General features: G+C 40.1%; 1 protein-coding gene across 1 annotated transcript; it reads right to left on the bottom strand.

Annotated features, from left to right (window-relative positions):
• Positions 1–1,796: 1,796 nt before the first annotated feature.
• LOC117824148 (gap junction Cx32.2 protein-like) lies at positions 1,797–8,038 on the bottom strand. Its single transcript, XM_034699551.1, has 2 exons — positions 8,014–8,038; positions 1,797–2,758 (listed from the first exon to the last, which is right to left on the bottom strand). The coding sequence occupies exon 2, from the start codon at positions 2,750–2,752 to the stop codon at positions 1,988–1,990; it is 765 nt and encodes a 254-aa protein (XP_034555442.1). The 5' UTR covers positions 2,753–2,758; positions 8,014–8,038; the 3' UTR covers positions 1,797–1,987.
• Positions 8,039–12,078: the final 4,040 nt, after the last annotated feature.

Here is a 12,078-nt window from a genome sequence, read left to right as displayed (position 1 = left end):
AGTTTATTTTCATTCACCATGTCAGTCACCAATAAGTGCCCAGCCTGCTTGGACTTACAGGCAATACAAAACAAGAAACAGAGCAACAACATATGGAGGGAAAGAAAAAACAATTACTTTACTGCACATGTCAAACAATGTAAGTCAACGTTACGCCTCACACACTGGCACTACGGCACTTTTCAAGTAACAACTATAACTTAACAAAGCTTCCTCCTACGCTTCTGAAAATCATTCAACACAAAGTGAGCGAGCTGAATCACTTTGTGTGCCAACAGGTAAGATCATGGTTTAATGGGCAGTAGAACAAAAAGTGCATTTCATTTTGAACCTTCAGAGATGAAGCGACCCGTTTATGTTACCACATCCTAACAGCACAGACAGACCTTTGTGCTCTGCTCAGATTCAGGAGGACAGAGCTCTGGAGCATCGTACTGTGGGGCTGTTTTTTGCAGCCTCAGGCACAGGAAGCCTTGTTCGGGTGCATGGCATCATGAAAAAAGAAAGTTATGATGACATTTTGAGGGATAATGTGAAGAACTCTGCTCTAGATTTAGGTCAGCGCTGGGTCTTCCAACAAGACAATGACCCAAAGCGTACGTCAAAATTGGTCCAACAGTTCTTAAAGGACACCAAAACCAGAGGAACTTTACCCCTGAACTACATGGTGGTTCCAGGGTCTAAATTTAGTTCAGGGGTAGATAATCTCCCCCCTGAAAAGCCCCTGCTAGGGGGGTAGTACCTTTCAAAGGTCCCGGGACTTTCAGGGGGTGGGGCCTGCAATGCTGAACGTGTCTGATTGGTAGATTAACCTCAGTGTTTTTATTCCGCCCTCCGTCCACAATAACATCACACACATCTGTGATTCACTTAATTTCTCTTTCTGTCATTAGTTTTGATTTGTTCTATCTTTTTTGTATGTGTGTGTACTTTTCAAAAGAAGAAGCTGTGATTCTCTTGATTTAGCAGCTTGTAACAGTAGTCTTCTCTCAGCCCACCGTGAATGCGTCTCTCCCGGTGTTACGGTTTTAAAAGTGACCCTGTAAACTGGAGACCTCCAGCTGAACGTGTCAGTGTTTGTGGAGTTTACACAGCTGTTGAAACACAGAGGGAGTTCCTGGGAATGCAAACTAGTTTAGTTTTTATTAAGATTTCTAAATATCCACATCAGATATTTAATGATCGTCTAAAGACGTTTATGAGGGATGCATCCGGCTGAAAGTCTCCAGTTAACAGGGTCGCTGTTTAAGCCAAAACACCGGCCGATCTCTGCCACGGCTTTTTGAGTTCAAAAGGATTTTAAAGCCGTGTTGAAACGTCTTTGCTACTCGCGCTTATCTCCTCTCACGTGTTGATTCAGTGAATCCATCTGTGATGAAATATAGCACCATCTAAAACAGCACCAGCTGAGTCTCTTCATGCTAACAGGCTAACTTTTCTGCCTGTCCGTCTGCTTCTATTATGTCATCTGTGATGAATGGCATTCCTCTTTGTTTTACTGCCCTCTACTGGTCTGGTGGTGTAGTGCATTTACTTTTTATTTCCTCCATACGTCACTGGCCTGATTTACACAATCTAGCCGGGACTTCAGCCCACGCGGTTGAAACACAGACAACAATGGGGGCACAGGAACCTTTTAGTTCAGGGGAAAGTAGTTCTGGGGAAAGTAGTTGGAACTCTTGGTCAAAATGCACCTATTGACTACTAATGGCCAGGGGGCTAATAATTCTGGCTGTGTCATTTTTAACTTTTCTTGTTTCAATTCATTGCGTTAATATAACATCCTAGTCAAACTTTAAACTATAAACACTTGTTGTTACTGATCATTTTCATGGAGGCTAATCATTTTGACCTCAACTGTATTATACTGTGTTCAAACTTCATAACAGCAGGCAAAGATCCCTCCCCCTCTGACCTAGACACAATCCAAGAACCTCAGAGATAAGTCAGGTTCAGGATCTGTCTTAATGTCTCTGCTCTGAGTCCTTTAACACGGTGTGGTTCTCTCACTGGAGTGCTGGTTCGGTTTGTCGAGGGGGTACATCTCTGAGGGAACCAAGCTCCTGCGTCTCTTCTCATGCAGCTTCGAGATCATCAGGTGGAACATCTCCACGATGTTGAGGATCACTGAGAGAACCGCCATCGCCATCATGAAGATGATGAAGATGGTTTTCTCTGTGGGCCGACTGATGAAGCAGTCCACCGGGGAAGGACAGGGGTAGTCTGAAAATGTAATCTTTGCAGGCATGAAGAAGAAGCCGTAAATGAAGTACTGGCCTACGAGGAAGGCGACCTCGAGGAGGACCCTCAGCAGAAGCTGCATTATGTAGCTGAACAGCAGGACTCCTTTCAGCTCCACTTTGCCGTGTTCGTTTGAATACTTTGGAGTTTTCATCATCGCTTTCTCACCAAGCTTCTGCTCCAGGCGTCTCCTCTGCTTGTTCTCTCTGCGGATCACTAGCAGCACATGGCCCAGGTAGATGAGCGTGGGAGTGGACACGGTGAGAATCTGGAGGACCCAGAAGCGTGTATGGGATAGGGGGAAGGAGTAGTCGTAGCAGGCATTCCTGCAGCCGGGGCTCCTTGTGTTACAGTCCATGTTCCCCTGCTCATCGCCCCAGATCGTGTCGACGCCGGCAGCCAGGATGAAGATCCTGAAGAGGAAGAGGACGCTCATCCATACCTTCCCCACCACCGTGGAGTGAGACTGGACCTTGTCCAACAGGGCAGACAGAAAGGACCACTCCCCCATGATGACCTGCAGAGAGACCACAAAACAACAGTTCAGACTTTGTTGATCTGGGACAAATCAGGGGATCTAGACTCACAGGACGACTTCAAGACTCCTGGTGAGTTTATAAAAGACTGATGTGCAGATGATACATAGCAGAAAACACAGCAACACATCAGTATTTAAAATCTCTTCAAGGTGGAACAGGTTGGTTTCTAAAACTGTAGCCCTACTGTCAATAAAAGTTTCAATATAGAGAATTACATTTCCAGTTCTTGACACAAAAAAGGAAATACACAGATTTAAAGTTTCATCATAATAGAAATTCAAATCTAAGGTTTGAGTAAAAGTGAAAATATATGGTATCAAAGTTGTAATATACAATAAGAAAATTTGAATATATACAATAAATGACAAATACACAGTAAAGAATGAATGGAAGCCTTGATACATAAAATCCAGGTTTCAACTTCCAAAGATGTGAAATGTTCAAAATAAAGGTCAGAGTTCCTGGAATTAAAGCTCAGGTTGTGATTGAAAGTTTAAACCTATGAAAATAAAAGTTTAAGTATTAGAGCTCAAGTTCAAATTTAAACAAAGTACGACACGGAAGATGAAATAAATGAGCGTTAAATATTTGAAATTAAAGTTTGAATGTAAGGATGGAAGTTGGAAAATTGAAAAATGAAAAATCAATGAATAATGGAATCTAAGGAATAAAAGTTTAGATGACAAATAAAATTAATTTAGTGGATTCAAGTTAAAAAACAAAAACAAATTAACAATATTTTAAACTAAAATATATTAGAACTGACTTTAACATTTTTAAATGACAGAGCGACTGAACAATGCTGAGGTAAACACCAGAGGAAAAAATATGTCGAACAAATCTTACAAACATAAAGAGAAAAAAAGTTTGAATGCACAGACCAAAGTTTAAATTAAAGCAATACAAGTCAAAGTTTACAGAGTGAACGCTTCCATGTCAGGAGGAAAGTTTGAACTTTGCAGTAAAAGTTGAAATACAGAAAATAAAAGTGACACAGGTGAAAGTTAGTAGACCAAATGAAAGTTGTATTGAAGGGAAGTTGAATTCCTGAAAATATAGCATATTATGAGCATAGTAGAATAAAACAAACCGGATTACAAGATGATCCCCTTTTTCAATGTTGGGTTTTTGGAAAAAAAACTTTTCGAAGACAAAATATTGTTTTTATATTTAATAATAACAGGACAAATCAAATCTGACTTTAGCATATTTCAGAGACTCAAAGACTTCAAACCAGTTTATAACACCCAGGTCTAACTTTCATGATATGAAAAAAAGTAAATATGACATGAAACTAAACTTTCAGTTAAACAAATAAGAGTTTTAAAGAATCTAAATAAATGGAAATGAAAAAATGAAGTTTGAGTAAGAAAATTTAAATCAAGAACTGATGAATGTGGAGGAAGTGTGGAGAACAGCTGGCAGACCACTTTCACATATTTTGGAATTGCCCAAAAATCAAGTCATATTGGGGGGGGAGTAATTAAGGCATTACAAAACATTTTTGGAGCAGGGATTGACTGCTCATTCTCATCAATTTATCTAGGTAACATCGCAGCCCACCTCTCAGTTAAGGATAAATACTTGATAAAGATTTTATTAGCAGCCAGCAAAAAGGCCGTGACACGAAAGTGGCTGCAACCCAATCCTCCAACAGAGACTGAATGGATAGAAATCGTGTCTAGTATTGAACATATGGAAAAATGACCTACTCACTAAACCTTAGAGCAGAAAAATGTTTGCATTACTGGGAAAAATGGACTGTGTACGTAGCATTGAGGGATTAATAAGCCATTACTGTATGAACTGACTGTATTTCCACTATTATAAATAAGATGTATAGATGACCTATTGTTTCTGTTTCACTGAGCTGTGCTGTCTAACTATGCCTGTTCAAAAAAATAAAGTATAAAACAAAAAAAAGAACTGATGAATGTAACCCAATAAAGTGAATCCAAAAACAGATCTGACAGATATAGGACACAATAAACCCCAGAGTCGACGGGTTACATGTGTCTCAAACAATCAGAGGATCAGTCAGACTGCACACCTGAAGACCTGGAGTATCGCTGTGATCCAGACTGAGGTGTAAAATAATCCTAAAATTAAAAACTCCAGCTGGTCTCAGGTGTCCCAGGCAGAGGAAGAAACTGTGTTCATGTTAGTCAGGATTAAGTTAGAAGTTAGAAATAATATTTATATTTTCCAACATTATTCCACCTCTTTGTTCTTTGTCATCATTAAGACAAGATATCTTATCAGGCTTTGAGCTCTGGCTCTGAGAACCTTCACCTTTCAAACTAATAAACCAGATTGATTCAAGGGGTTTGGTTCACAGTGACCGGTACAAACAGCTCTGCTGAAGTCAGAGTACATATCGCTTTAGTTTGAAGACATCAGAGAGGTACCGACATCAGAGAGGTACCTCCTGGAGGTACCGAGGGCAAAACGGAAGCTGAGAGGGGATAGAGCTTTTTCTGTTGCTGCTCCAAAATTATGGAATGAGCTTCCCCTCCACATTAGACAAGCCTCCTCACTGTCCATTTTTAAAACTCATCTTAAAACCCATTTTTATTCCTTGGCTTTCAACCCAGCATGAGACTCTGCTCCTGTTTTAGTGTTTTATGGTTTGTTTTTATTTATTTTTTTATTGTTTTTATTGTTTTATTATCCTGTGTTTTAATTGTTTTTATGCCTGTGTTGTTTGTCTATTTATGTACAGCACTTTGTTCCGGCTGTGGTCGTTTTAAAGTGCTTTATAAATAAAGTTGAGTTGAGTTGAGTTGAGTTGAGTGATTCCTCTTCATCAGAGGAAAGAGCTTCTCTTCCTCTGGATGAACTCGTCTTTAGAAATCTGTTTGTTCTTGTTCTACAGACAGATTTTTTTAAGTTATAGTTCCCCTTTTTTATCAATCAATCAGACTTTATTTATGAAGCGCTTTTCATATAATGACATTCTAACATTAAAAAAAAACTTAAAATAGAATGATGATTAAAATTAAAAAGATATATGTAAAAATAAAAATAAAAAGACCCTCATCCTAAACCCCAGCCCTGATTCCAAACCCACCCCATAATCCCAAGGTTAAGAACACAATATATGCAACAATAATAATAATAATAATAATAATAATAATAATAATAATAATAACAATGAAAATAAAATAAATAAATAAATAGCTTACTTGTGGTGTTCCTCAGGGGTCTGTTTTGGGCCCTATCCTGTTCTCATTGTATATGCTGCCCCTGGGATCTATTTTCCAGAAATATGGCGTCTCATTTCATTGTTATGCTGATGATGTGCAAATTTATATGCCGTTCAGCTTAAAGAGGAATGGATCCCTGCAGTCCTTATTCAACTGTTTGAAAGATGTAAAGTTATGGCTGAGCCTAAATTTTCTGCACCTTAACGAGGAAAAGACTGAGGTCATTGTATTTGGACAGCCCCAACAGTTCGATGGGAGCACTCTCGGCTCTCTCGCAGCAAATGTTCACTCCTCTGTAAAGAGCCTTGGAGTTCATTTTGACAGAGCCTTCAAATTTAGGAAGCAAATCTCTTCTGTGGTTCAGTCCAGCTTCTTCCAGCTGAGACTCATAGCGAAGGTGAAGGCATATCTCCCTCCTAAGGATCTAGAGAGAGTGGTCCATGCCTTTATTACGGCTAGGCTTGATTATTGTAATTCTTTGTATGTCGGCTTAGACATGGCGTCTATTCAGCGCCTGCAGCTTGTACAGAATGCGGCAGCTCGCCTCCTGACTGGCAGGAAAAAGAGGGAGCACATCACACCTGTGCTGCGTGCTCTCCACTGGCTCCCAGTCCGTCACAGGATTGATTTTAAAGTTGCACTTTTAACATACAAGGCCCTAAATGGATTGGCACCATCCTACTTGGCTGATCTTCTCCATGCTCACAACCCAACCCGAGCACTGAGGTCAACAAACCAGCTGCTCCTGGATGTGCCTAAAAGTCGCCTTAAAACCCGGGGAGACAGAGCCTTTGCAGCAGCGGCCCCCAAGCTCTGGAATGGCTTGCCACTCCAATTAAGATCGGCCCCAACTGTTGAATGTTTTAAATCTTTGTTGAAGACCCATCTCTTCTCTTTGGCCTTCTACTCGTGAAGAGGACATTAATATCCTGTTATGTTGTTGTTTATTGTTGTCTTCATGTAATTTTTACTTTTTACCTTGTAAAGCACTTTGGCCAACACTGGTTGTTTTTAAATGTGCTATATAAATAAAGTTGACTTGACTTGACTTGACTTGAACGTTGCTGAATGAACTGAGGAAACACTGTAAATTGAACTCACCAAAATAAAAAAACATTTCTAAGTTAATAAAACACTCAAATGTTAAACCATTAAAAGAAAATAAGATGCTATACTTAAGACTAAACAAATAAAAAAGAAGTTGCTGAACGAACTGAGGAAACGCTCTCATGATATCTTAATGAGGAAACACTGGAGGAAACATAAGATGTTAAAACTCAGTACAGGAAATTAAACTCACCAAAATAAAATACATTACTACAATAATTAAACACTGAAATAGTAAACCATTAAAAGAAAATAAGATGCTACACTTAAAATAAATAAATCAGTCAATAAATAAATAAAATAAAAATGAAATAAAATAATAAGTGACTACAATTTGAACTACATAATAAATAAATAAATAAATAAATAAATAAATAAATAAATAAAGTAAGGTGAAATCAAACTGTTATAAGAATAAAACTCAGTTAAAAGCAAGACTAAAAAGGTCGGTCTTGAGTTTGCTTTTAAAAATGTTGATGTTCTGTGCAGCCCTCAGATCTTCAGGAAGGGTGTTCCACAGACGTGGGCTAAAAAGCTACCTCACTGTGAGTCTTTGTTCTAACTTTTGGTACAATTAAAAGTCCACTACCTGAAGACCTGAGGGCTCTCACTGGCTCACATGATAAAAGAAAATCTGATAAATAAGAAGGAGCAGGAACATTAAGAGATTTTAAAACCACTAAAATAATCTTAAATCTATTCTAATAGTTCAAATCTGCAGTTTAAGCATATTTCACTCAATAGTTGCTCCTAACAGATTTCAGATCACAAACTCTGGACTCCTGAAATTAAACAGATTATTTCTCAACATTTTACAATAAAACATTTCTTTCTGTTCCATCAATCATCTGTTTGTTTAGGATTAAATATAATAATTGAACTGTCTTCATCAGTATTATCAGAGTAATGTCTGCTCCTACCTGATTAAAGAGTCGTCTTCAGTCACTCTGAGTGTGTCTCAGTTTGTCTCACTTCCTTCTTATAATTCATGCTGACGCTGCACAATCTCACTCCCACTAGCCTCCCTACAAACATGACGCCTGTCTCACAGATGTGTCGAAATGGACTCATGGTCAATGGTCATAATTTCCCAAACAATAACTGACTCTAGATCAGCCACTCCTTAATAACTGTGTACTGTGCTACCTGAGAAACGGCAGCTCAGGTAACGAGGAGCTCCACATTCTGTCTTCAATATCTGTATGCTCAAATAAATTCATCTTCGGTTTGGACTTCTGTGTTGCTCCATGGAAACTCAAAGTCAGCTGACAGTTTTTGGGGTTGTGGACCTTCATTACCTCGAGGTCGGGGTAAAAGAGGATCCTGTTTTTCAGAAACTTTGTCAGCATGTTCCCTCTCCTAAGTTGCCTTTCCTTCACGTATCTTGGGGCTATAAACACCAATACAAAATGTGTGTGGTCAGGGTGAGCTTTTATAAGAAACCTAGTGAGTTAGCTAAATTTAACATGTGATATTCAACATAAGGCTTGAAGCCAATCTTTGGTGGTTTAACAATCATTGACACATGCCAAATGTTGTGAGAAAGCTGGAGTTTGTTTTTGTGACGGTGGTATGATTTTCATCAACCATCACCTCCAGCTGACACGCTCTCTCTTTTACCCAATTTCAACCAACATGAACCGGGTTGTATTTCCAGGCTGGTGCTTGCACTGGTTTGGAGCTGGTTGAACTCCCGAACCAACACGGCACCCGTTTGTTCTCCCGCCCGCTTGAGCCGGTGGAAGAGGCACGTCATGATGTCAGATTTACGTGACCATTTTTCCCAGCAGTGCTAGCATGAACTTTCCCTCACAACAACAATGATGGTGGACAACAGCAGCTTGTCTCCTCGGCCGACCACTGCTTTGCCTTGGAATCCATTAGTCTCTTTTATTTTTCCACGGCAGGACAATGGAGGAAACACGTTTGTGTTTTTGATCACGGCAACCCCGCCCCTCACCCCTGACGTAAGCAGTTCACGGTTCTAAACCAGCAAAGATTTGGAGCCGCTCTGGAACCGGTTTTCCCTGCCGGGAGTCAACACAGGCTCTCAATTGACAAGGGTACGAACCGGCCCTGAAACTGCCTCTGTCAAAAAGGAGTATTTGTCCTGTCATCTGAATCCAACCTCGAAACTGTAAACAAGAGCTCAGCATCCTGACATGACCCCAGAGGAGAAGTTAATGTTTCACATTTGGACACATAGCACTGCTGACCATGCTGCTGACCTTGCTGCTGTACATGGAGACTTGAGAGTGGGAATCTGGTGAATATGCAGAATACATATCTACATCTGAATCAATGTTAATTCAGATCCACACACAGCTGAGGCCAGGTATCCAACCCTGACCCTTTAATTACGTCAATGAGGATAGCTTTCTGGACTTCAGTCTTCACCCAAAGATGTGTCGACACGTTGAAATGTCATTTACACATTTAAATCTCCTCCTGCAGCCTTTTAACACTCACATGTATTACTTCCTGTTGAACCGTACTGAAGGAAACTTGAACTCAGTCTGTTTCTGCAGCGGGTTGTTAATCTCTGTGTCTGATATGGACCCACCTACAGCACCAACACACATTAAACAGTCTTCTTCCTGCATGTATTCAGCTTGTGTCTTCACTGCATAAACTCCTCTCAGAGGCTTTAGATGAAAGGTATCCGTTTATCAGTTTTAGCTAAATGGACAAAATGTAAGTGCTATGTCTGCAGATATCATTACTGTGGGGCACTGTTTGTAAAGTTGTGCACAGTGGAAAAAAAACAACATTTCTCCACATTTAGCTCAAAAACTTCATAAAATATAGTGTGAATTTTTAAAAGTACCTTTTTTTTAATCACATTTATAGCAAATTTTGTGATCTTCACATTTAATTTTGTTGTGAAAAATATACTTAAGTTACAATCAATGTTAAATATAAATGTTAAATATAAATGTTGAATCTAAATGTTAAATGTTAAATATAAATGTTAAATATTTCATATGAATTTGAAATGTGAAATGGAAATGTTAAATGGAAATGTTAATTGTTGCTGTGCGATTCTAAATATTTAGCTAACATGCAAATTCACATTGCCGCCTAGCAGAAATACCAAGATAAAAGCTTCATAAACAGACACAGACTTAGCAAACCAACTTACTGTAGCTTGTCCGTGCCATAGACTGGATCTGTTCTTATCCCTAAAGGCTGATTTATACTTCTGCGTTGAATCAACGGCGTACCCTACGCCGGGGGCCCGCATAGCTCCCGCACCTACGCCGTGGCCTACACACGTAGCTGACGTGCACCTCCTCCAAAATGTAACTCCCCGTAGAGCCGACGCAGACCGCAAGCTCTGTGATTGGTCCGTTTGGCGGCTTTGTCTTTCCCGCATTTACAACACTTCCGGGATCCCGGACATCGGCCGTGTATTTCATCTCCTCCTCTCTATTCTTCATGTAATCATGTCTGTATGATAAACAGCAACATGTATCAGCTGTAGATCAACATAACACGCTCTGAAACTCTGTGGAAAAGGAAACAGAGATCGTAGCGGGGCCCGAAGCAGGCGGCTGGCTGTCAGAGAGACCACACTGCCCTCAGGCGTTTCGGGGGAGAATTGCTGCGCGACACGGACACACCGACGTACAAGTATGTGGTGCTCATGTCCAAGTCAGCCCCTGCTGCGTAGAGGAGACGCAGAAGTATAAATCAGCCTTTAGCATTGTGAAATCTCTTACTGGCCTCCAAAACTGCCTTTCTAATATTTTCTGATATTTGAGTGCACATTATGGACGGCTGGCAGTCTGTCTAGTAACCCATAGGAGTTAGTACTGACGAACTATCAGGATTTCTGTATCGCTTTATGAAACTTTTATTATGGTAGTTCCAATAGGCAGCAGTGTGAATTTGCATATTAGCTAAATATACAGAATCGAAAACAACAGTCAACATTTAGATTTAGATTTAACATTTAATTATGTGGAAAAAGATCATAAATATTCCTCTAAATGTGATAAAAAAAGTGACTTTAAAAATTCAAACTATGTTTTTATGGAGTAAATGTGGGGAAATGTTGCTGTTATTGTCAGCGTGCGCTCGAGACATTTCAACATGTCAAAAGTGTTAAGTCATGTCAGGAGTTTTAATCTGGTCATGAAATGAACTAAATTAATCATCATGTCTTAATAAGACGTATAAAATCAAAGCAAACAATCCAGAAGAGGATTTATTATCTTTGTTGGGACAGTCTTGACTCATGAGACAAATGACCTAAATCAAATGGATCTGTGTATTCCTGCAAAGTGATGCGTTTGGATAATGTTGTTGTGATTAGGCATAGAGTCTACATGCAGCTGTTTTAGTTGTGGAAGGTGTAACCATGATTGAGGTGGAGAAGCTTGATGTACTGTTCTTCTCCACCTGGATGCAGCGCACGGTACGAAGAGGCACTCGAGACGCAACAGGGAGGACAGTGTCAGCTGTCCTGACAGACGAGTCCATCAGGAGTTCACCAACAACCGGTAGGAACCGCCAGAGATGACATAACTGCTCCCTCCCTACAGCTTGTCTGTCATCGATTCATCCTCAGCTGTTGCAGCACAAGTGGCTGACTCAATGCTGCAATCACAGCCCAGCTGTTTGACCCGGACAACAGACTGGAGACAAATGTGTAAACCAATCGGCAACCTTAAGAGATTTGAATCCCACATGGAAGTGTTAAAAACTGCAGTTCCTCTAGTGTCCACTGGAGGCTGGCTGCAGAAGTACCGGAACCCACATACACACCCATTCAAAGAAGACGATCTTTACAGCAGAAATAAACATGTTTACAGCCTGGTTCAAAAAACAGTTGAAGTCTGAATAGCTCATTTCTCTATCGGCACACACTGTACGGGATATTAAGATTACAAGTTTTCCATTATGAGAGGCACAGCTGACTTGATTGACAGGCGGGAACACTTTAGCTGGCTAGGAGGCTTAAAGTCCGCCTCTTTACGTCA

This window comes from Notolabrus celidotus, chromosome 13 (assembly GCF_009762535.1).
Source record: "Notolabrus celidotus isolate fNotCel1 chromosome 13, fNotCel1.pri, whole genome shotgun sequence".
In the NCBI taxonomy this organism is placed as follows: Eukaryota; Metazoa; Chordata; class Actinopteri; order Labriformes; family Labridae; genus Notolabrus; species Notolabrus celidotus.
The sequence above is the reverse complement of the archived record's forward strand: the minus strand, read 5'-3'. Positions and strand labels throughout refer to the sequence as shown.